The 24,947-nt window shown below is 46.3% G+C and overlaps 1 protein-coding gene across 1 annotated transcript in view; it reads right to left on the bottom strand.

Annotated features, from left to right (window-relative positions):
* per1b (period circadian clock 1b) overlaps positions 1-23,557 on the bottom strand; it is a 23,811-nt gene extending 254 nt beyond the window's left edge. Inside the window, exons 1-19 of the mRNA XM_080839123.1 lie at positions 23,417-23,557; positions 15,718-16,630; positions 13,026-13,282; positions 12,696-12,817; positions 11,582-11,783; positions 10,801-10,995; positions 10,465-10,543; positions 10,026-10,132; positions 9,076-9,229; positions 8,455-8,698; positions 7,843-7,951; positions 7,347-7,512; positions 7,035-7,150; positions 5,468-5,785; positions 3,410-4,218; positions 3,079-3,277; positions 2,344-2,536; positions 1,850-2,000; positions 1-1,368 (exon numbers count right to left, since the gene is read on the bottom strand). The exon at positions 1-1,368 is cut by the window's left edge and continues 254 nt beyond it. Of these exons, the coding sequence (XP_080695249.1) occupies positions 1,063-1,368; positions 1,850-2,000; positions 2,344-2,536; positions 3,079-3,277; positions 3,410-4,218; positions 5,468-5,785; positions 7,035-7,150; positions 7,347-7,512; positions 7,843-7,951; positions 8,455-8,698; positions 9,076-9,229; positions 10,026-10,132; positions 10,465-10,543; positions 10,801-10,995; positions 11,582-11,783; positions 12,696-12,817; positions 13,026-13,282; positions 15,718-16,106 (4,116 nt within the window). The 5' untranslated portion in view covers positions 16,107-16,630; positions 23,417-23,557 and the 3' untranslated portion in view covers positions 1-1,062. The remainder of the gene's footprint in view (positions 1,369-1,849; positions 2,001-2,343; positions 2,537-3,078; positions 3,278-3,409; positions 4,219-5,467; positions 5,786-7,034; positions 7,151-7,346; positions 7,513-7,842; positions 7,952-8,454; positions 8,699-9,075; positions 9,230-10,025; positions 10,133-10,464; positions 10,544-10,800; positions 10,996-11,581; positions 11,784-12,695; positions 12,818-13,025; positions 13,283-15,717; positions 16,631-23,416) is intronic.
* Positions 23,558-24,947: the final 1,390 nt, after the last annotated feature.

Genomic DNA, 24,947 nt, shown 5'->3' on the forward strand with positions numbered 1-24,947 from the left:
ATTGCCCAGTCTGGTCTCCTGTGTTTGCCTGTGTCTGTTGTCTCTGCGTCCTCAAGAGTCCAATAGTCCAATCGGAAAATTCAGACCAGGCTGTACAACAGGTACTGGCCAAAGGCAGTGTCCCAAAATGTCTTTCCCATCAGGAGGCGATGGCCTGGACAAGAGGCCACTTTATAGGTGGTTACCATAGAAACCGTTGCTTTGATATGTGTAAAGTCCATGAGGAATCTTGGAAACCCTCCTAATCCATTCATTTGAGTCCATTTATTGTGCGCCTGCTTATATACATAACTAAACCTGCCTGTTACCATGACAATGTACTGAGTTTTTCTTGGACTTCTGTTGTGTTGCTGTGATATGTTCAATGTCTGTCTCTGAAAAAATCCACTTCTGGATTTCACAAACATTCGTCACACACAATACTTCTTGGAAAGGACATTCTGTAAAATGACGAAGTATAAAAAAATAAACATACTGGTCATAAAACAAAGTAAACCTGTTTGTTTACATTTGTTTCTGGAGTCAATTTTGGTCCGACACTGACTGCTTTCACAGACCTTAGTTTTTTCAGCTACAAAAATTAGTGCTTTCAAAACATTCTGCAGAGGCAACTGCGACAAAAAGGTGCATTTCTCCCAGGAAGTCTGAGTCTCCCTTTTTCCCTGTTAAATAAAACTAGCCAGCGAGACTTCACCTGGCTGGATTGAACCAAACCATTATTTTTGGGGGAGATCACAGGATGCAACAATACTGTCTACAACACAGTACATTCTTTAGCCATGTTCTTAGTGTCTTATCACACACTCGATTGCACTTCTGAGCAGAACTGATTAAAAAACACACCAGGAAACATTAGAAGCATGTACCATTCAATAACACACAACAACGTTCCATTGTTGTTCCAAGTTATGCCAGTATCACACTGTTTGAGTCTGTCAGTCAAAGACTCAGTGCGAGAGGCAGGCCTGGCCTTGAGTGGATTGAGAACGGACCACAGGGCCGTGGACATCTTCACACCTTGTCCCAAGAAGGTCAAAAGCACTACAGCTTCCCTCCTGCAACTCAGTGGGTCATCTCTGTGACTCTTCCCTGCTCCGTTTGTGAGGTCATTTCCTGCTCCTCCGTAACCATTTCCTGGTCTTTGGCCAGCACTTTGTCCGTCTCTGTCTCCTCCGCTCTTCCTCCATGTCCTCCCGCTGACCTCTTCACGTTTGCGTGCCCCTCGCCCTGTTCCATGGCGGTGTCGGCAGGGGCCAGTCTCTCAGCGGACGCCCCCTCGTTCGTGCCCAGAGCACTGCAGAGCTCCATCTCGTGGATCTCCACGTCAAACGGAGCTGGGGAGGTAGGTGATTTGCACTCTACGCATGCCTGCATCAGAGAAGGGAGGGGGTGGGATACACATATTAGAGGTATAGCAATTGGTATAATATTGATATATTAATTGAAAGATGTCATTTAGTACCATATAACATACATCATAATATCTCATATAGAGAACACTATTCTATGTCTCAGTGATGTTTGCAATCATGTTTAGAACAGACATCTTGTGAATTGTTTGATTTGAATCACCATGCTGTTAATAACCCTATTTACTGGTCTTATGTTACTGTTGCCGGGTAAAATGAGGTTGTAAGTAATGTATCAATGGTTTGGGAAGTACTGTAGCCTACATATCTAGGATAAAGTATGTACTGGGCTGTCTCTTACTAGTATGGTGATGGGACTAAACCCCATTAGGTTTTAAGTACTGACTGACTGAGTCACACACAGATAGTAAAGGCTCAGGGCCGTGCGATGGGCACCTGTGTGTTGCACAGGTGTTTGGGGAGCATGGGGAGGTACTGACCGATATGTTGATGGCGGGCGGCAGGCGTCCGGTGCGGATCCACGGGTGGACCTGGCTCAGCTCTCGCTTCTGCTCCTCGGAGAAGCGCGGCTGGCTCTTCTGCATGGCCCTCAGTGCCATGCGGTCCTCACGCAGCACTGTCTCACGGTCTCTGCATCACACACACACACACACCATTTAATGATACTCGTCTCAACACATCACAGCATACACATCACAGCATACACGGGATCAACCCTGTTGATTCAATTTGCGCATATGTGTAAACCTGGACTCCACCCTAGACACCACTTTCAATATTACATCTAGTCTGACAACTAACTCTGTGATGTGTTATTAATCTTACTCTGTGTTGTGTAATTAATCAGCTTGATCTAGTTTTCATTCTTGTCTGATTTATGTTTTGCGCATGGATGTGTGTGCACACATGTGAGTGTATGTGTGTGTGTCGTGTGTGTAGTGTGTGTGCACGTGCTGGCACATCTGCTGCTCACCTGATTGGCAGCTGGTAAGTCATCATGACCTTGTCGTCAGTGTTAGCCATTAGGAGCCAGATGGGGTCCTGTAGCACACACTTAATGAACTGAGCCTCTCCGTCGCCCCCTGCTGGCTGCTTCCGGGAGTGGTCATTTTCTGACGAGTCGATGCTGCCAAAGTACTTGCTGGTGTGGCTGCTCTGGCTGTTACCTGTAGAGAGGTAAAATAAAACACATCCAAAGGACAGGGTCAGAGGTGTCTTTAAACAAACAGGCAGCAGAGAGGATGCACAATATGCAGAAATAACTCAGGCTGTATAAAGTTGTATAAATACTGTCAACTTTGTGTAAATACTGTCCATTTTTATGGTCCCATATCCCCTTCACATAAAGGTGCAAGGAAATGAGGAAAAGGGAGAGCAACGATTGACAGTTTTTTTCTTACTACTATTACTGTTCTTTTTTTAGTATACATTATTTAAAAAAAATGCTACACTCTCTTGCCTATCTGTATTACAAGACAAAAAGCCTTGGGTAGGATGTATGCATCCTGTAAGTCTCTATTTCTGCTGCAACTTCAGAGACGAGTAAACTGAGCATACACTGTTGGTGTGTTTTCTGTGTGTGTTTGGGTTGCAGCTAAGAGGAAACTTGATTACTTGTGATTTAATATTTAATCTAATGAGAATAATAAGCAACATTTTGTGAGCCATTTGGGGCGTTATAAGCAGGCGGTTAAAGAAGACAACTTACTAGTCCTGCTCCCTGACGAGCTGCAGCCGTTTGAGCCTGAACCTGAGGACCCCAGGCCCGAACCAGAGGACCCCGTGCCCAAGGACACGGAGCCCGAGCCGGCTGATCCTGTGCCCGATCGGGAGTCCTCCTGGAACAGGAGGTCCAGGAACTCACTGGAGGTGGACATGGTGTCCTGGTTGGAATCATTGGCCTCGCCCTGTGGACCCAGGAGACACAACACAAGAAATGAATGAGAAAAATTTGACGGAAGACCACAGAAGAAAATACAACTCAGAGAAGAAAAGAATACAGAGTTCATGCTGTATCTCAACACTGCATTTGTGCTTACATTGTCATTCTCTTTGGAGTCCTCAGCTGCTGCTCTTTGATTGGTCATGCACTGGCCCCCTTGCCCTCCTGTGGGCGTGGCCACCTCCAGTCGGTTGCTGAGTGGCTCCTCCAGCTGGAGCAGGTTGAGGGGGGAGGAGCATCGGCTGGAGGGGAGGAGCATGGACTCTTCCTGGTCGGCCACACCCTCCCTATGGCTGATTGAGAGGGGGGTGCTAGAGCGGGACGTGGGCCTGGGGGGCTGGGAGGCGGTGGGGAGCGCCATGTTGAGGTTGACCCCGCCGGCCGCGGCGAAGGGCGGCACAAAGGCCGTGTTTGGGTTGAAGAAGGGCAAAGTGCCAGCGGCGGTGGCGGCGATGGCGGGACCAGGCTGGGCGAGGGGCGCGTTTATCTGGGGGAACATGTAGTTGGGCAGCATCAGCGCCATCATGGGGGGCACCATCTGCGGCGGCATCTGGACGTTCTGCATGGGGAACCGCAGGCCCGTCTGCAGTGCGGTGGGGTCGGCCAGCGGCTGTGAGAGCGGAGGGTAGAGCGGGTAGAGGGGCAGCATGCCCGGCGGGTAGGGCACGGACGGCAGGCTGGCCTGGGAGCCCACGGAGGTGGGCCAGGACGAGGAGGTAGTGGGGGGGCCCAGGGGGAAGAAGGCAGTCGGGGGCACCGCCACGTCGGGCAAGGTGGCCCCCACAGTGCCTCGGAGAGCCGGGCTGCCCTGGTTGATTGTCTCCTGGTGCTTCAGGCGCTTGCCACCTCTGCCGCGCCGCCGACTACTGCTGCCAGCAGCAGGGTAGTCACGGGAAGAGCGCACACCTGGGGATAGGAGAACACAGATGAGGATCTGAACCAAACCACTGCTGCTGCTACTTTAGATGCACCACGGACTCAAAGCACGGTCGCCCTCTCTCCACATTTTCACATCAGCGCTTGTGCTACAGTATCGGTCACAACACCTCTCATCTCCTCCTGTGGTTATCAGTCATACAAAGGCTTCCATAATGATCCTTTATTATTTAGCCTCACAAATGGTAACTGCCTTGCGCGTCGTGTCTCTCGCGAGTGTTTCGTCGTGTTTCTAGCGAGGCATTGTCTGTCGCCCATCTGCTTATGTAACCCGCTTATGTTTCCTTGTATGTCACTTTGGACCAAAGCGTCTGCCACATTACTAAATGTAAATGAAAATGTTAATGAAACCCGTCCACAGAAGACACTGCAGGGAGGGGGGCTGCACTGCCAAGGTAGGTGGAAGTGTGTGAGGGCAAAGACTTCAAAGAAATTGTGTGTCTTGGTGTTGGTGGGTGTGTGTGTGTGTGTGTGTGTGTGTGTGTGTGTGTGTGCGTGTTGCCTACACATATAAATCTACAAGCTGAACAGACGTCACTTTCTGGTAAGTGTTTCACCTCTACAAACATGTGCATGCCAGTGTGTGCGTCATTTGGCGGGATAAGGACAGCCTGTTCCTCTCAGCCGAGGGGATAATGGGGGATCAGTGTTGGATTAGGGTCGGCAGACGTGTGTACAATCTCAAGGTAGTGACACACACACAAGTGTGTGGATTAATGAGTCATCTTTTGCCTGGGGTGTAGTGGTCGTGTGGTCTGTGTGTGAGGCAGGAGTGTGTTACCTCTGGTCAGTGGAAGGGGGGAGCATAAGTCAGTAGGTGCAAGTTTGTGTGTGGGAGTGTGTGTGTGTGTGTGCCAGTGTGAGGCAGGTAGGAGTGTGTGACCTCTGGTCAGTGGTAGGGTGGAGCGTGAGTCAGTAAGTGCAAGAGTGTGTGTGTGTGTGTGTGTGTGTGTGTGTGTTTGTGTGCAAGTGTGAGGCAGGTGGGAGTGTGTTACCTCTGGCTAGTGGCGTGGTGTTGTGTGTGTGTGTGTGTGTGAGGAAGGTGGGAGTGTGTTACCTCTGGCTAGTGGCGTGGTGTTGTGTCACCAGTGTGTATTGGTGTGTGTGTGCCAGTGTGAGGCAGGTGGGAGTGTGTTACCTCTGGCTAGTGGCGTGGTGTTGTGTCACCAGTGTGTATTGGTGTGTGTGTGTGTGTGTGAGGCAGGTGGGAGTGTGTTACCTCTGGCTAGTGGCGTGGTGTTTTGTCTCTTCAGCACGGTCGCCGGGTCGAAGACGCGCAGCTGGCTGATGTCACGGAAGCGAAACATGAAGTTCTGCTCCTCCTGCTGCGTGTGCGCAGACAGCACCTGCTTCGTCAGGCCCAGCCTTCCTCCTCCTCCTCCTCCTCGCCGAGCCTCCCTCACGGCCGGAGATGCAGGGCTTGGAGATGGCGTCATGACAACAGGGGGAGATGACAGGGTGACTGTGGGCGTGGCCGAGACTTTGACAGTGGGAGGGGCTGGTGTAGAGGTGGGAGTGGCTTCCTCCATCACAATGTCTAATTGGATAAAAAGAGGGTGGAAAAAATGGGAGGAGGGCAGAAAAGAAGGGAACATTAGAGAAACTGACAAATGAACGAGTGATACAATGAAAGAGAGGGAGAAAACAAACATATACAGAGACTGAAATAATGTCAGCGTACGAATGAAACAAGAGATGCAATAGAGGATGTGATATATAGACACACACACACAAGTATGCCCGCGCACAACACACACACACACACACACACACACACAGCCACAGCCTGACTACCTGACTCAGGCGGTTTCTTGTCTCCCACGTGGACGATGGTGCTGCTGAAACTGCACTGAGAGGTAACCGAGGCAACGCTTTCGGGTTTGGGCAACGCGAGGGGGGGTAGAGGAGGAGCCTCCCCTACAAGAGCTACCGCAGGACCTGCAGTGTTCCACACATACACACACACGCACGCACGCATACACACGCATGGCCATACAGCCATATACAGACACACACATGCACACATGCACCCACACACACATACAAACTTCCATGAGTCATGTTCCATGATGTCGTTAACCTTTTGCACCTAAACTGTCGACTTTTTGACCTGAGTATCATGACATTGCTCAGACGCTCACACACACACACTCACACACTCACTCACTCACTCACTCACACTCACTCACACTCACCTCACACTCACACTCACACTCACACTCACTCACACACACTCTCACACTAACTAACTTACTAACTAACAGTTTGCAAACATCTTCTCAGTTTCATACTGAACTTCAGATATTCATGAGTGAATGACCTGTCAAGCAAGCAATTACTGTTCTGTTTCTAAAGGTAATGTCATTTGCTGTAACGCAATAGAAGACCGGTAGTTTGTGCCATGTACAATTTACAATTTAACTTCCACCCCCCCCCCCCCCCCCCCCCCCCCCCCGGTAGTTATAGAGTTTTATTCATAGATGTGCCTATAAAATTTCTTTAAATATTAGCTAAGAGAATGAGAGGATTTTGTCAGTTCTTGGATGGAAGACAGGATTTAAAATTCAATCAATTGGTCTTGAAAAGCGGATTGAGACTGGTAACAGCCAGTTTTTGATGCTTGAAGGTACTAGTTTCAGGTCAGTTTTGGTGTGGTACCTAGGCTACTTTAGAAATAGTCTGCTACTGTATGTTCTCCAAACAGCCCTAAAAAAAACACTAAAAGGCAATGCTGGATTAGAATGTGGGAATAATCATGTCGGGCTGTTCCTAGGTCAGTGCCGTACCTTCAGTGTTGTTGGCTTTCTCCTGCTGCTTGTCTTCATCAGACGTAGAGGAGGCTGTGCACGAGGAGGTGCCACCCTTCCTCTTGCTGTTGGGCACATTGCAGCTCTCCAAGTACCTGCAATGGGAGAAGCAGAACAAAAGGTCATTAAAAGGTCACCACATGGAGCCAAGACAAGTCAAGTTTGTCTTGACTTTATAGTCTGTTCTGTTTTGTTCTGACCCCACGAACATTCACACACACACACACACACACACACACACACACACACACACACACACACACACACACACACACACACACACACACATACCGTACGATGCTGTCCAGGCAGTTGATCTGCTGGTAGGAGTAAGGGTTAGGCGACTCCTTGTTCAAAAGGTCAGAAGGAGCTGTGGTCTTGGGGGGTGGGGCTGTCTGCGTTTTCGTGCTGGTGATTGGCTGAGAGGCACCGATGGCTCGTAAAGACCCACTGACCCCTAAACAAAACAAGAGAAAAGGACTTTTATTTAAAAAAATCTAAAGTATGGTGTGTTAATATAGATAAAAAGTTGATATTAACAGACAGGTTAAATTATATCAAGAGGTGAAGTGTAAGTTAACAAGTGTAAGTTTTGCATTTCTGATGGACCCTTACTGGGACCTTATTTGTGTGGTAAATAATATTATATAGTAACAATAAAAAAAACATGGTATTTTATACTTGTAGGGTTTTGTGTTACTTCTACAGAAACCCCTGAATGTTTTTCTGGAGAGAGGGGGGACAGTATTTATGTGGGTGATGCCACCGACAGGATATGATTACGTACCAGCGCTGGCATGTTTCCGGGCTGATGGGCGATTTCTGGACTCAATGAACACCTGCTGGCCGCTGGTCTTCACCATGTGGACGTCCTTGCAGATCTGCTGGAAGGTCATCTGAGAGGGAGAAATCATTCATGGAAATTAGGACTCCACTCCACACAGTGAATTTATTTTTAAATTGAATTAATTGTATTTATTTATATGTTAATAAGCTGAAATAGTTTTGAATATAGACATCAAACTAGATGAGAGCAAAGAGCAACAGCGATTTCGGTCCATACAGATGCAAGTCGGTCCTAAAGAGTACATTCATTTTTGTGCGTAAAATGGCAAAGGTTGAAGTAAAACAGAATTAGGGAGGCTGTGGCGACTAAATCAAGAACTAAATCAAGGTGATGTCATTGCTCATTTCATACGCTAGAGAGCATGTTGTGCTATACCCTACTGAGTTCCCAAGAGTGAAAATTAAATGTGTGTGTGTGTGTGTGTGTCCATGTATTCATGTGCTTTTCTGTGACTCCGTGTATGTGTGTGTGCATGTGTCCATTTGTTTTTTGTGAGCATATGTGTGTGTGTGAGCATATGTGTTAGTGTGTGTGTGTCTGTCCTCTCCTCACCGGCTTGAGCAGCTGTACGGCGTCCTCCAGTGCGGGCCCGTTGCTCTCGGACGAGGAGGCGACGCTGTGGTGCTGCTCGTGCGAGCCGCTGCTGGTCAGGCTGCTGTAGCCCTGTGAGCTGCCGCAGTGCACCGGCTGGGCCAGGAGCCGGTGGATCTGCTGGCTGAGCTGCGGGATCTCCGGCACCATCACCTGGCCCTCGGCACCCCATGGCGGCATGAACACGTCCTCGTTCAGTGGGCTTCTAGAAGGACAGGAGACAAGGGGCAGGAAGGAAATTAGTTCGGTGTGTGTGTGTTGAGAAGTGAGTGTGTATGCATGTTACTTGTGGGGAATCTTTTAATGTACACGTGTGTGTGTGTTCGCCTGTGCATGTGAGTGCAGAGGACAAGGGAGTCGAGAAACATATGTAAGTGTGGGTGTGTGTATGTGTGTGCGCGTCTGCGTCAGCCACCGCGTAAGATGCCAAGGTAGGATATTTTGGTGACATGGAAATGCGTTGGCGCATGCCAGGCCCACGTGGAATCTTGACATGTGTGTGTGCAAGCGCCAGCATTGGTCTGCACCCATCCATCAACAACCCGCCCCCACCCCCCCGCCCCTGGCGCTCCCCAGACTTACGTTCTGACTTTGTGGCGGCCGACGATGAAGGCCACCTTCCTGCTCCAGGGGTTGACGAAGGAGGACCAGGAGGTGTCAATGGTCAGGTACTCCCCACTGCGCGCGCACATCCGCAGGGGAAGGTGGTCGAAAGGCTGCCCGGCAAGCTGGAGAACTGGAGGGGGCAGAAAGAAGGGGAGATGACGCATGTGCGAGAGAGACGGAGAGCACTTCCAACAAGCACGCTTGCAAGTTTGGAATGAGTGAATGAGAGAGCAATAAATACATTTTCGTTGTTAAAAATGTCTGTGTGAGTCACAAGAGGAGAAAAGAGCGGAAGAAAAAGAACTGGACATTTTGTAAGTGCGAGGAGATAGGAGAGAGGTGAGAATGAGCAGGCAGGGGTGCCAGACAGGCTGAACAACCAATGGGAAAATGGGACAGAGGAAGAGAGAGAGAGGGAGGAAGAGAGAGAGGGATAAACAAACAAAGAGAGAGATGGATGGATGGATGGATGGATGGAGTGTGGACCATGTAAGAGTGAGAATTAGTGAGATAGAAGAACACAGGTGACTAATGAGAGTGAGAGAGACAAAAAGGAGGATTAGAAAGAAAAAAATGGAAAATAGAGGAAAAAAAAACAGAAGAGAGGAGAAAGGGGAAAGAGTCCAGAGAAGATTGAGAGAACGAGAAAGAAATACAAAGAGAGAAGGGAAAAAGAATGGATGGATGGATGAATGAATGAAAGAAAGATAGATAGATAGATAGATAGGATTGATAGATACTATGACTGTCTATAAAGGATCTATATACAGTCCTCTATATACGGTATAGTTGATGGATGGATGGCTGGATAGATAGATATTTTGTTGTATGCAAAGCTATACAATGACAATACACAATATATATACTTAAACAATGAAAATAAAGGCTTTCTATACTAGATAGATATAGAAAAAGAGAGCACTCACTCTTCTTGTGAATAGCCACCATAATGTGTCTGTCCTCAGGGTGAATGTATAGCAGCACCGGGGTGCCTACCAAGTCCTGTGGCAGGTAGCCTAGCAACGGAACAGCTCTGCAAGACAAGCAATGAACTCTTTCTTACAACTGAAGAGCAGCTACACACACTCACAAACATAACCATAGTGCTGTGGTAACATCAGAGTAATTGCTATATCAGAGTACAAGATTCACATCCTTACTACTATTAGATGTTTAGATACAAAACAACTTTTAAATGTCTAAACCTATTGGTGGGTAATGCAGATGTCACAGACAAAGTGGTAAATGGTGCTGAGTAGTAACAGATTTTCTTTCCAGTCAGATTGACAGGTCACCCAACTTTCCTAAGAGACAGAGAGACTGTGTGTGAAAAAAAGAAAGACAGAAAGAAAGAAAGAGTCTTACCTCTCGTCCACATCTTGGAAGAGACAGCTGGGAGTGTGGCTGGTGGTGAAGACCCTTTTATCGAGAGGAATACGAGGAGCTGGAGGAGAGGGAGGATGAGAGGGCACAGATGAAATATTTCCGGTTGAGGTGAAAAGTGGGCCTATGGTCACCTTTACATATATCCATACATACATGCATACATACACACAAACACACAAAAGTCCTTGATAACAGAACTTTGAGTTTGCATTTGTTTATTTGAGTGTATATATCCATGCATAATATAAGCCGTGTATGTGTGTGTGTGTGTGTGTATGGGTGGCCATCTATTCCTGCATCTGTCCGTGTGTGTACCTTCGTATCCTGAATGGACCTTCTCTGCGATGAGCAAGCAGCAGGGCTGGGGGTCGGCGGCGTCCGACTCACGGAGGGTCAGCTGGTAGGGCGTCAGGCGGAACGGGTAGTACCGCAACTCACTGCCGTGCATCCGGTCAGCGCTGATCCGACAGAACATGGACTTCTCCTGCGTGCAGTCCACTGGCGGGGAGGCTGAGGAGACACACGAACACACACCCAATTAGCACATACCACAGAGCAGCTTGAAATCATTTTGTTCTGGTGGGTATGTGTGTTTTATAACAATAAGGTAACTCACTCTTTCTCTCTATATGCTTGTGTGAGTATGTGTGTAGACAGGTAGAGTGTCTGTGTGAGTGTGTGAGTGTGTGTGTAGACAGGTAGAGTGTCTGTGTGAGTGTGTGAGTATGTGTGTAGACAGGTAGAGTGTCTGTGTGAGTGTGTGAGTGTGTGTGTAGACAGGTAGAGTGTCTGTGTGAGTGTATGCGTGTGTGAGTAGACAGGTAGAGGTGTCTGTGTGAGTGTGTGAGTGTGTGAGTGTGTGAGTGTGTGAGTGTGTGAGTGTGTGTGTAGACAGGTAGAGGTGTCTGTGTGAGTGTGTGAGTGTGTGAGTGTGTGAGTGTGTGAGTGTGTGAGTGTGTGAGTGTGTGAGTGTGTGAGTGTGTGTGTAGACAGGTAGAGGTGTGTGTGTGAGTGTGTGAGTGTGAGTGTGTGAGTGTGTGTGTGTGTGTGTAGACAGGTAGAGGTGTCTGCTGGGGGAACAGGCTAGGAGTCTTACCGGAGCCGATGCAGGCAGCCCAGGGCGGGAGGCGGCAGGGCGCGGTGCTGCTGTAGAAGGTGCTGACGTCCTGTGGTGCCAGCAGCTCAGAGAACAGCGCCCCCTGCAGGCGCTCGGGCTTGCAGCGCATCAGCGAGGAGCCGTGGGGGGAGATGTACACCACCTTCCCCGACAGGAAGGACACGGCCATGGTGAAGGTGTCCTGGAGGGAGAAGAAAGAGGAGCAGTTGAGAGAAAGAGCGAGATAAGACTGACATACTGACCTACGCTGTGTCAAGAGGGGAGACACTGAGAACATGAGCACTTGCCCATTACAGTCACAAGCACCTCCCATAAGGTTGGCCATGTTTCGATCAGACCAAATCAATCCACCAAAGAGTGAACCAAGGGCTAGTTTGTGAAAGCCAGTCCAGTTTAATCAATCTGGAGAGATTCCCTCAGAGGTGTCATCTTTGATTATGAGTTTGTCTCAAAGGATCACACTTGTCTTGGTCATGACAAGGAAAGACTAGCAAAGCAAAAGTGTAATACCAAAGATCATAGGCAGTTGCTTCCTATTGCAAATCAAATCAACGATGATATAATTAAACCTTGGCCTCCTTTTAATGATTCACCCATTAGGGAAAATGACAGATTTGGAAACCATTAAAAACATATTCATACCACTTAATATCATAACAAAACATGCTAATGGTTTTTACCTATTACATTTGTGAACATGTCTGGCTAATTTGGATAACATTTACATTTAGGGCAGGTTGTTAGGCTTGACTTCGAAACACTTGATATTCATCGTCTGGTTGCACAACAGGCAATCAGAGGCGGCTAATAAAAGCATGTTTAAATGATCAAAAGTAGTCTAATTGTGTGAGTTTGCTCGTGAGAGATCCATTTGAGATAAGAGCATCTGAAGAGCGTGTTGCATATCCTCTGAATCAGTGGTAGTTTATGTAAGATAAATTAATTATTGATTTAAACAGACTGGTTGTGAGTGTGTAAGTGGTTGTGTGTGTTTGCCTCTCGTTCTCCATCCCTCTGTGTGTTTTTGTGTGTGGGTGTGTTTGTGTGCTTGTGGTGTGTGTGTATGTATGTGTGTGTGTGTGTGTGTACATACTGTATTCTTGAGTGTGTACTCAGATGTGATGTTGTCCAGCTCCTCTATGGTAAAAGTCGACAGATCCATACTAAGGCCATGGCACTCCTCAACACTCCACTGGTGGTAGTACTCTTGATTAGCTGAGGAAACACAAATACACACAAACACACACATATTTAGAATTTCATTCTCACTGTACTAGTCAGCCTGAGCATCCATCCATCATCAATTGTGGTGTTTTTGGCAAATCCAAGGAAGGATCTCGCTTTAACTCTCTCTCTCTCTCTCTCTCTCACACACACACACACACACACACACACACTAAACACACCCGTCTCCCTGGCCTACCTCGGACTTGCTTGACGCAGCTGAGCGCGTACTTGAGCGCGTTGAGCGTGGACGAGCGGCCCTTGGGCTTGCGCTCGGCCGGCAGACGGATCTTGAGCTCCTTGAGGGCCTTCATGAGCTCCTTCTGGGTCTGCACACGTGCCGACTGGTCACTGCTGCAGCCGCTGGTGCTGCGGGGCTCCCGCTCCGAGCTGCCCCCGCTCAGAAGGCTGTAGCCCACAGAACTGCTGGGGGGGGATGGGCTGTGGGAGTTAGAGCTGGAGAGCAAAAAAAGGGGGGGGGGGGGATATATAAGTATTCAAATTCATTCTACTGAAAGGAACAGAAATATTTCATTTTGGGAGAAAGACAAGAGGAGGGTAGCAGGACTGAAGGCCAGAGATAAGTAAAGTGCTGATGGTGAAATTACGATTGGTAATGAAACGGAAATGGTGTGTGTGTGGGTGGGAGGTGGGGTTACATCTAAGGACAAGGCTGAAAATGGGGTGCATAGGGCAAAACAATTCAGTATGTCAATATACAGCCGCGGAAAAAATTAAGAGACCACTTCAAAATTATCAGTTTCTCTGGTTTTACTATTTATTGGTATGTGTTAAAGTAAAATGTACATTTTAGTTTTATTCTATAACCTACTGGCAACATTCCTACCAAATTTCAAATAAAAATATTGTCATTTAGATCATTTATTTGCAGAAAAATGACAATTGGTCAAAATAGCAAAATTGATGCAGTGTCTTCAGATCTCGAATAATGCAAAGAAAACAAGCTCATATTCATTTTTAAACTACACAATACTAATGCTTACACTTAGGAAGAGTTCAGATATCAATATTTGGTGGAATTACCTTGATTTATAATCACAACTTTCATGTGTCTTGGCATGCTCTCCACCAGTCTTTCACATTGCCGTTGGGTGACTTTATGCTACTCCTGGCGCAAGAATTCAAGCAGCTCGGCTTCTTTTCATGGCTTGCGACCATCCATCTTCCTCTTGATCACATTTCAGAGGTTTTTTATGGGATTCAGGTCTCGAAATTGGGCTGGCCATGACAGGGTCCTGATCTGGTGGTACTCCATCCACACCTTTACTGGCTTGGCTGTGTGGCATGGAGCATTGCCCTGCTGGAAAAAACACTTCTCAGAGTTGGGGAACATTGTCAGAGCAAAAGGAAGCAAGTTTTTCTTCCGGGACAACGTTGTACTTTGCCTGGCTGAGGTTTGTAAAAGACCATAAGGATTGAAAAAGCGGACTGGATGTTCTTCTAAGTTCGTCTTCTCTGATGAGTCCGATTTCACAGTAGGTGCAAGACTCTCTGGCTTGTAGGCCTCTCCAGGTCTCCGTCTAACCATCAGACGACCATGTGTTGGGCAAAGCTGAAAATTGGACTCATCAGAGAAGACGAACTAGAAGACCCTCCAGTCCGCTTTTTTCAATCCTTATGGTCTTTTACAAACCTCAGCCAGGCAAAGTACAACGTTGTCCCGGAAGAAAAACTTGCTTCCTTTAGCTCTGACAATGTTCCCCAACTCTGAGAAATGTTTTTTCCAGCAGGGCAATGCTCCATGCCACACAGCCAGGCCAGTAAAGGTGTGGATGGAGTACCACCAGATCAGGACCCTGTCATGGCCAGCCCAATTTCGAGACCTGAATCCCATCAAAAACCTCTGAAATGTGATCAAGAGGAAGATGGATGGTCACAAGCCATGAAAAGAAGCCGAGCTGCTTGAATTCTTGCGCCAGGAGTAGCATAAAGTCACCCAACGGCAATGTGAAAGACTGGTGGAGAGCATGCCAAGACACATGAAAGTTGTGATTTTAAATCAAGGTTTTTCCACCAAATATTGATTTCTGAACTCTTCCTAAGTGTAAGCATTAGTATTGTGTAGTTTAAAAATGAATATGAGCTTGTTTTCTTTGCATTATTCGAGATCTGAAGACACTGCATCTTTTTTGCTATTTTGACCAATTGTCATTTTTCTGCAAATAAATGATCTAAATGACAATATTTTTATTTGAAATTTGGTAGGAATGTTGCCAGTAGGTTATAGAATAAAACAAAAATGTACATTTTACTTTAACACATACCAATAAATAGTAAAACCAGAGAAACTGATAATTTTTAAGTGGTCTCTTAATTTTTTCCGCGGCTGTATATCCTTTTTTTAGGTACATGTTAATTGTGTCCAGAACCTTTACCCCACTTTGGTTTGATGTGTACACCTTTCTGTTCTTTATATCTATATATGTATTTATATTCCTAGTCTGTCACATAGAGATGTTGACTGCTCTGAAAGATGGTCCATTGGCACAGTTTTAAATAGGCATATGTGCGTTTTTCCATCTCTCTGTCTAAGCTTATCACAATATTCATGATTCATCTGGCACTGTTGTCTCTGAACAACCCTGGACACGAGGCCAGCAACTAGCAGCATTAGCGTGTTATAGCCCTACCAAGGCTGCCTCTGCTCCTGACACATGACCATCTCCTGGTGAAAATGACATTCATGTCATGCAAACTACATTCATCATTCATGACAGGTGCTGGCCGATGGAGAGAAGGCAGGGATACAGCACCAGAGAAATTAACCTTGTTGACTGTAACCTAACCTCCTGTTGTTATACATCCTCCATGTCTGCCTGATTTTCAGTGTCTGTCTCCTCTGTCTTCAAAGGATGTCCTTGTCTCCTTACCTCTTGTTGCTATCCGTTGTCCCCAGCATCATTCCAGAGTCCTTGCAGTTGTGGCTGGACGAGCTCTGGTAGCTGCGCGCGGACTGCCTCCCTCTGGACCCGGTCCCACGCTCCATGCCTCCCTCGCGCTCCCGTTCGCCCGAGTCGTTGCCGCTCGACCGCGTGTCCGTGTCGTCCGAGTTCGGGCCTCGCATGCCCCCTGATGAGCCCCCGGCTCCTTCCGACTCTCCGTCCGGGGACGAGCCACGCCCCCTGCTGGCTCCCTCCGGGGAGGTACAGCCTCCGCTCATGTCTGGAGACCCTCGCCCCGCCTCTTCCTCATCCTCAGCCCGCCCCACTCCGCCCCTTGTGTCATTGCTAGGGGCAGGGCTGGAGTTCTCATAACTCATACTAATCTTAAATTTGACTGGCCGATCGCTGTGATCGCTGTGTTTCGCTGACTTATCTCTGAGAGATTTTCCCCCAAAAAAAGGAAACAGTAGACTAGGTGGGACTGCAAGGTCTACAGAACAGTTGAACCATGATTGTCAATTTGCACAGCTGAAAAACAACAAGGTTTCCCATAGGTTGGGATAGGATGGACCAAAACTAGTAGACTCCTCCAGTTAAAACCTTGTACTTGTAACCACGGTGAACAAGCTATGAGTGTCGCAGAAAAAAAAATCACAGAAAAACCGGGAAGCGCTTACAAAACAAATTTGGCCACCATGAAGTTGCCAGATGGACTGTGAGGGAAAGTGTGAAGCAGAAAGGCTGCTGCTCGATGAAGTGTGGAAAAAAACAGCCACGAGAGAGAACTGTAGAAGCGGGCAAGAAAGAAAGAAACGAATAAATCGCTCTTTTCTTTTCAGCTGTTCGCTGTTCCTTTAAAATCGTCCACGGGGCCTCTTCACCTCTTCCAAACAAAAGTCACCTGTGAACAGAGAAAGCGGAAAGAATCGTGAGGAGAAGTGGACAAACCAGAAATCACCAGTTGTCCAGTCATGTCGGCTCAACTCTAATGATTCCCATCCTAGGGTTCTTTATCCATCCGAGGGTTCTCTATCCTTCCGAGGGTTCTCTATCCATCTGAGGGTTCTCTATCCATCCTCCATGTAAAAACAGCGGTGCTGAGCTGTGGGCTTGGGAACCTTCTCAGGCACCAGTGTGACTGCTGCTTCAAATGGACGCAACCTTTTCAATTCAAAGACTGAACATATAAAGGGAATAGAGGATGCACATGTGTGTGCCTACCAGTGCATACACACACACACACACACACACACACACACACACACACACACACACACACACAGAAATGACAACACGTCCCATTAGTTAATTGTTTCTCTGAGCTCATGAGCTGTTCAAAAGCTCTTCAGAGTCCATCATTTTGTCTCTTCAAATTCTGTCTTTTTTTCTCTCCTCTTTCCATCCCTATTAACCCCCACCCTTCTCCTCTCCGAGCCAGCTTTCAGCAAAAATAACACAAGTGTTTGTGCCTTTCAATTAAGCGGCCTCTCCGAGTACGCGTGTGAGTGAGGTAGTGTGTTGGACTATTGGTGCAATCACATTTACATAGACTACAGTAATGCTTTAGGGCTTACCTGCAAAAGGCACAATAGGCATGTCTGAGTTCGCAACTCAAGACCATTTTGGGTAAAAATATATTTTTTTTCTAATCACTACCTTTCATTTAATTGAAAATGAAGCCAATTGTTATTCACTGCTTTAACACCTGTTTCCCCACCTTCTCACTCGCTCTCAAAAAGCCACCCCTCATCAAAATTAAACTACACTCCGTTGCATGGTGTTAAAGCCCAGAACCTTTGTGGCTTGCATCGCTCTCTTTGTAGGGATAGCTTAATTTATGACTAGATGAAAAACCATGAACATCACCATGCCAACCATCCCTTAGCCTACAGTCTCAGAGGAGGATGCTGAGACGGACAGAGAGAGATTTAAAAAAAGAGGGAGGGAGGGAAGGGGAAGAGAGAGAGAGAGAAATAAAAGGAAAGGAGGGGGGAGTACACTTTCGGATCCACTTCCAATCTACAGCTTCACTCAGGCAAGCTATAAGTGTGTCCTGGGTCTGTACGCTCTCTTCCTGATGTTCCTTCACCGTCACTCTCAAACACTTACGCACAAGGCCTGCTAATTCTGCCACGGAGACAAGTAATCCCATAAGCCAAAACCAGTGTCCAAGACTGTAAAACAAGTGTGTTTGTGTGCGTGTGTGTGTGCGTGTGTGCGTGCGTGCGTGGTTGTTCATTCCTTTACCATCGAGTTAATGCCACACCTAAATTGGCCATACTGGTTCTTAGGAATAATCTATTCTAGACAGCCTTGTAAAAATCCACTAGATGCGAAAGATATATATATAGAGAGATACATATATATATATATATAGAGAGAGAGAGAGAGCGAGAGAGAGAGAAAGAGAACGATAGAATATAATATAATAATAAATGTGCCAAGTCTTATTTAAAGGGGCTGTGGATGCACCAGATTGCTCGGCGCCTCCATACGACGCTTCTCCCAATCTCACCACAGGCTGCCAGCTACGGGTGCCAGGGCAATGCTGCCGTCGTCGCGGGTGTCGCTGTCGCTGTCTGCGTCTGCGCAGCACTGGACCCTCTGCCCCGGCCTGACTCTGGGCTCTGCTCTGGCTGCCACTGTCGCCATGCACCTCAGGGGCCAGTAGTGGGACACATGTATGTCTACGTACTGAAGCACCCTTCCAATAGCCTCTCATCTTGTCTAGTCTCTTCTCTTCTCTTCTCTTCTTCTCTTCTTCTCTCCACTCCTCTCCTCTCCTCTACTTTGCACTACTCAGCACCTGTCTGAACCGGCCAGCTGTCTGTGCCTGAGAGGCAGCCAGCTTACTGCATCTAGTCTACCCACACACACAGGCAGCCACACACACACACACACACACGCATGGCAGCCAAACACACACACACGCACACACACACACTCTCTCTCACATGCACATAGCACAAACACAGGCAACACCTGTCAAGACCCAATCTACATGTTTCCATCTGTCTCAGTCAGGCATCAATGCAATAACAACCATGTGGATGACAGGAGCTTACACTGCACAGAGAGCCTTTCCAAACCTGCCCAGTAGTGAGATGTGCACTAAAGCCAGACACACACAAAACTGACATCAATAAACTAGTGGCGACAAAGACCCACTGTTGCCTCACTTATCCTGTGTCTGGGCCAAAAGCATGCACCTGAACGCACCGCTAAAACTACAGCATACAGTCAATTAGCAGATAGCTACTTCAAGGGGTGAAAATAAGGAGAAACAGCACTGAATGGGTGATAACATGGATACTACATGTATCATTGGTGCACTATTTTGTTCAGTATAAGTCCTTTTTAATTGAACACCAAATAAAGAAACACTTGTCTTACACCATTATATGGATGCAATCACTTTATAATTAAAGTTATGTGGGTTGGGTCAGGTTGTGCAGGTTGTTTTATGCAGGACAGGTGGTGTGGATTGCCTCTCAGTGGGTCACTACTGCCCAGCAGGCCTCTGGGAGAGCATGGGTTACAACAAACACATTGATAATGGCTTTTCTACAGCAAACCATCTGCATGTTTTTCCACCACGGAGCAGTTAATTATGCAATTAATATTATGCAACTAGGATGAATCACTCAAGGCCAATTTCTGATATGGTTGACAGTCATCCATCATGTACATTGTCTCCGTGACACAGAACTATGGGGCAAGAATCAAATAATGGGATGGTGTTACTGTATTATTGTAAGTGCTGATCTAGTACTAATACTGGCAGAGTTGAGTTCTCAATAAAACAAAACAACTTCTAGATTAAATCTGTAGATGATACGGACTTGCTGATAACCACAATGATGCCAGTAGCCACAAGCTTAGAGCAAAAGCCCCTGAGACCTCTAAATAACGCCTTTAAATAACCCTTCTGCAACTCGTCCTAATCTGCAGTTTCGCACCATGTCTAACGACGCTCCTTACAAACTTCGAAGAGAGTCAATGCAAATACAAAAAACGTATTTTAGCTTCCCCCCTCTCAGTATTGGCCACATCTATTTCGGGGAATGAACATAAAGATTCAGACGAGTGGTTGCGCTCGTCTTATCGTTTCCCCGCATACAACATCCGTGGTTGATACAATTGTTAAAAAGAACTTTCGCGGTAGAAATCAAAACAAGCACATCAAAAGTGTGTTTCCACTCTGGCTCCGTCATAATCTCAAAGCATCGGAATTAGTTTTTGCCCTACCTTGGAATAGGAACATGGCGACGCACACATACGCGGTGTTTGAAGCGGAGCTTGGCACATGGTTTGAACGGCTATGGTCATACCGGTTTGAACTATTGATTTACCTTCGAAAACTATTTTAATGACAGGTGGACATCAGTGGAATTATTGTGCGTTGATTACGTTCTGGGCAGAACAGCGCCCCTGTCATTAGTCGACTGTCTTTGAAAGTATTACATAACGCCCACGCTTGCGCGGAAGAAAGCAATTGGCTGGTAGCCTTCCACCAGCTCCGCCCACGGCGCTCCGAGTAAACACACTCTGCACGTGTACAGAGCCGTGATTTTGTTCGGCTCTCCTCGTCCCTTACTGGTTAGCTCCACCGGCCAATGACAGCCTTCAACGGTTTTTCTCTTTCCCCAAACCAAACTATGATTGGTCTGTCGCTTAAGCAAATTGTGAGCGTAGGCGACTATCACCTGCGCTTTCACGCTTCCGTACATATTTAACATTTAATCATCATTAATAGTCATTTAATAATTAAGCCTACTGAATTTACTGAATGCAGACCAAGTTATCTCACGAAATATCTCCTTGCCACGACTTCTTTCTTTAATAATAGTAAATGATTCAAGTTTATTTCAGGTCCCTCTCACGATACACTACCTAAAGATAAACACTCCCTGCTCTGTCCTTTCAAGCCTTTTACTCTGGCTTTGAAATAGTCACCTCAATTCTTTGCAGCATAGGACATTCTCATACAAATGACAGCCAGGGGTAGGCTTACTAACTCTACTGAATCCTGTGTTTTTGTATCTATCACTGCGGATAGTCACAGCTGTGTGTGGCCCTGGCAGTGACTTTTTTCTTTTTGCCTGAGTGCTATCCCCAACCCGCCTTGCTTCATAGAGGAGAGAGAAATAGAGGTGGGGTGAGAGTGCACAGAAAGAAATTCCATATGAAAAATTCTAACAAAACTGTATTTCTGATCATCAAATGACACAATATCACATTACCAAAACTTGCTACATGCAGTCCATTCAGGTCAAAAAAGATTTCAACCGTACTGATTTGACCCTCACCTGCATGCTATTTGGTCTCACGGGACATGTTGCATTCGTTTTTGTGTTTCAGAGGTATTACAAGCAATTCGTAATGTATCGGGAATGAGAATTGAAAAAGGGCTCTATTGCAAACACTGGACTGTGTTGGTATCTCAAGTATCTCAAGAATTACTCAGAACCATATAAGGACCATTGCAAATGACTTAAGTGCAGGATGCTACTCAAAGGTAGTGTAGACCTAGCCTGTTTTATGTATATGCAACTCCCAACACAAGCCTTACAACCTAGTCATACTGAAAAACAAGCCACTCTGCTAATGTATCACTATCATCCAAGAGGCTGAAGTCCCATGGCATTCCCAAGCGACACAGTTTTTATAGTTTACTGAACACCATCGATAACCCAAGAGCTATGCGGCTGCAGTGTAGTAAAAACATTTTATCTTGGAAAAAGGAAAACCTAGTTCATAAATTAATATTTGTCTGTGCATCTACCCACTCAGCCTCTGTGTGCTTCAGACCCCCTTCACATCACCACGGTCTACCTGGAGCACCAACCTACATTTGGCCTTCACTTTAAAGAACTCATCTCTACACTTACTATGTTTAAATTAGGGGAATTTATTTAATCAAACATAAATCGGAGGTGTACACTTGACAACTCAATTTTATTTATATAGCACCAAACAATACAAAATTCTCAAGGTGCTTTACAGAGCCAAGTGCCTGGACCCCCTTAGAGAACATTTGGTTACTTTGTATTGAATGAAAAACCCATTAATTACATCTACACACGCAACTAAAAGTGAAAAGTAGCAGATCAAAAGGGATAACTAAATAGTTGGGCCATGGGCCCTCCATTTCCACCTTGAGAAGATTATCAATTACAATTATAAGACACATGGTGGATTGTGTGATGTGTGAAATAGAGCACCTAAATAAGCCTACATCTGACCTTATTTTCCTCAGCTAAGTGTAAGCTGTGTAAGCTGTGAAGGCCACCACCGGCTAGGAACATCTCTGACGCAGGGCTACACATGTCCAAACAGGCATGCCTTGCAGACTAAAGTTGCAAAGTTGACCGTCACTGTAAAGCCCTATGTCTTGTGCACATCAACAACTGGATAGCTGATACTGTCCAACCTCAAAACACACAGCGGCACTGGTGCTGCATCATGCCTCTCCATGTTACCCACAGAGCAGTGCTTCAGTGAGGAAAAAGATTTGACACTTACAGGCTACTAGAGTATTTTTACATTTTGTGGAGCAGATTCCTCAGCTGCCTGCACATGCCTTGCACACAACAGAAGCACAGACTGAGTAGAAACATACGCTGAATAGATGAATACCATGACGAACAGAAATTGGGTAGATTAATAGACGTGAGAGTGGGCAAGATTCTCATATGCATAAATAGTATCGCCATACAGGTCTGATCAGCATAAAAACCCTATTTTAGTTTCTCACACTGGCATGTCCTTCATAAAGCGTTATCTGCGATGTGCTCCTGGTACAGGAAATGAAATGATATAGGCAATCCCAACATCTGCCTTAATGGTGGTGACATTAGTTGACATTAGCTGCAGCTTGAGCCTTCTTCTAGTATCTGCACTCATGGAGTACATGTCTGGCATACGCATGCATTGCAAGACCATTTGGACGTATTTTCTGCAATACCAAGTCCACCGTGACGGCCAATGTGTCTTAGGGGCTCTCCACATTCTGATTGAAATTTCAGTTGGCTTAATGTTTATTTAGTAGGCTTTCACTTGTAAGGTTAAAAACAAACGCATAAAACCACAAGATCCAAAACACCACACTATTAAGTATTTTTTTAACCACCGACTTAACCATTTGTTTGGCTGGTTAAAGAATGTAACGAGTTCCGTAACCACACTTGAGACTCGATCGCAGCTAAATTCGTGGATTCGGTCAGCTGCTTTGTGGCCATATTGTGCACCCACAGGAATACCAGTGCCGAAACTAGCAGTACCATGCAATGTTTTTGAGTTCCTCCTTCCTTGTATCGCACCGCTTTGAAAATGGCACCCGTCATATAAACTGTGTTGTGTTGATCGGCATGGTTTAATAAAAGCATAAAACCCAAGTTACCACAAACATGATTGAAATGCAAGCAGTCTTATTTCTTTTGCGTACGACAATATAAATTAAAAAGAGACCATTAACACACTTCCTGGGTGATATCACGCAACACAATCTTAATCATGGAGCAATACCTACGCAAAAACAGCACTTATCACATTACACTAATCTCACATAGCGTACATCGTGAAAGCAGTGAAATACAACTTACTCAAGTACAAGTTTACATTATTCGTAAGCTACTGCGTTTATACATTAATAGTTAAAAGCGCTATCTATTTGATCCTGGCTTACCTGTCAGCTGAGAGAAAGTAAATATATTCCAGATCTTCAAAGCATTCTGGACCTGGATGACTAATGTCAGTGTCGATACGTTGTCTTAATAATAACTAGTCCTCAAGACGAGGTTTGGTAGCAGTGCTTCGGTTAGTTGCTTCTCCTTGTACTGATTCTATTGTGTGTCACACATTTGCTTTGACCACGCCAGTGGACACGCAGAGATACACGTTTTTAGTGTATCTTTTTTACCAGGCCCTCACCTCCCGCAATATTATTGGTGTATTTTTCAGCACCCACCCCACCTACCCACTCCAACTTCATTCTGATAGGCTAAGGTGGGAGGAGCTACCCGCACGGGTTTCAGCCCACACGTTGCACCGTGCCTGCTCTGTGGAGAAAACAACAAGCAGAATGTTGACGGCTATTGCCTTACTACCTTAAATTATACAGTAGACGTGCCAAATGAAATTCACAACATCATGGCAGGTGACGAACACAAATCTGGATACCGGGGGGGGGGGGGGGGGGGTCGAATCGAGTATAATTTCATACGAGTTAGGTTTATTTATTTCCAGTTAATTTGTTTAATATCCTTACACTCTGTTAATATCCGTGTTACTCGGAGAACTCAAACGACTGCACCCTCTTATTTCTTGTGCACGCAGCGTTTAGTTCTTTACGGTGATGAAGAGAACTCCCTGCATGCACAATTCCACGTGTCTGCCAGTGGCCTAAAAAGTGACGTCGATTTCGTGTTCAAAACCCTTTGCAGTCACGCGGCTGGCGGAGTGGCAAGGCTCACGCAAGCGCAGTGCGCCAGTCACACAACCCCCATTCGTTGCCCTGCATACTATGTCAAGGGCTGTGAACGACCTCAGTGAACTCATTGCCGTGTGTTTATGTTAAGGACTGGAAAGAACGCAATGTACATTGCACATAGCTCGCCCGCCTATAGGTGGTGGGAATGCGCCCAACGAACCTGTCAAACAACACCGCACTCTGCGTCGGCAATCTCATGTATCGTTAGGTCTACTTTACACATGTAAACACGTGAAATATTAATGGAATGGAAATGGAAATGGAGCCCTAGTGACTAGTGACTGTTTTAACGGCAGAGATAGTGACACACACACACACTCTGAATTTAGTCTCTGCATTTTACCCATCCAGGGTAGTGAAGCACACAGTGAGGCACACAGTGAAGCACACTAACCCGGAGCAGTGAGCTGCCTTCAGCGGCGCCCGGGGAGCAGTGATCGGGGTTAGGTGCCTTGCTCAAGGGCACCTCAGCCGTGGATGTGGGCATGGGAGAGCAGTGACCTACCACTTCCCCAGCCCACATTTTTCCTACTGGTCGGGGATCTGTGTTATACGGTTGCCTGATGGTTTACTGACACCATAGCTACATTGAATGACATCAAATATTCCATCCTTTAAAATAATAAAACTAAACTAAAATATCGAAAACCAGTTTCCTGAAGAGGAAATAAACACATATTTGAGCGAGTGGAGTAGGGCTACCTGAATGTGTTCCAGTCGTTTACTT

The sequence above is a fragment of the Sprattus sprattus genome (genome assembly GCF_963457725.1).
Source record: "Sprattus sprattus genome assembly, chromosome: 5".
Taxonomy (NCBI): domain Eukaryota; kingdom Metazoa; phylum Chordata; class Actinopteri; order Clupeiformes; family Clupeidae; genus Sprattus; species Sprattus sprattus.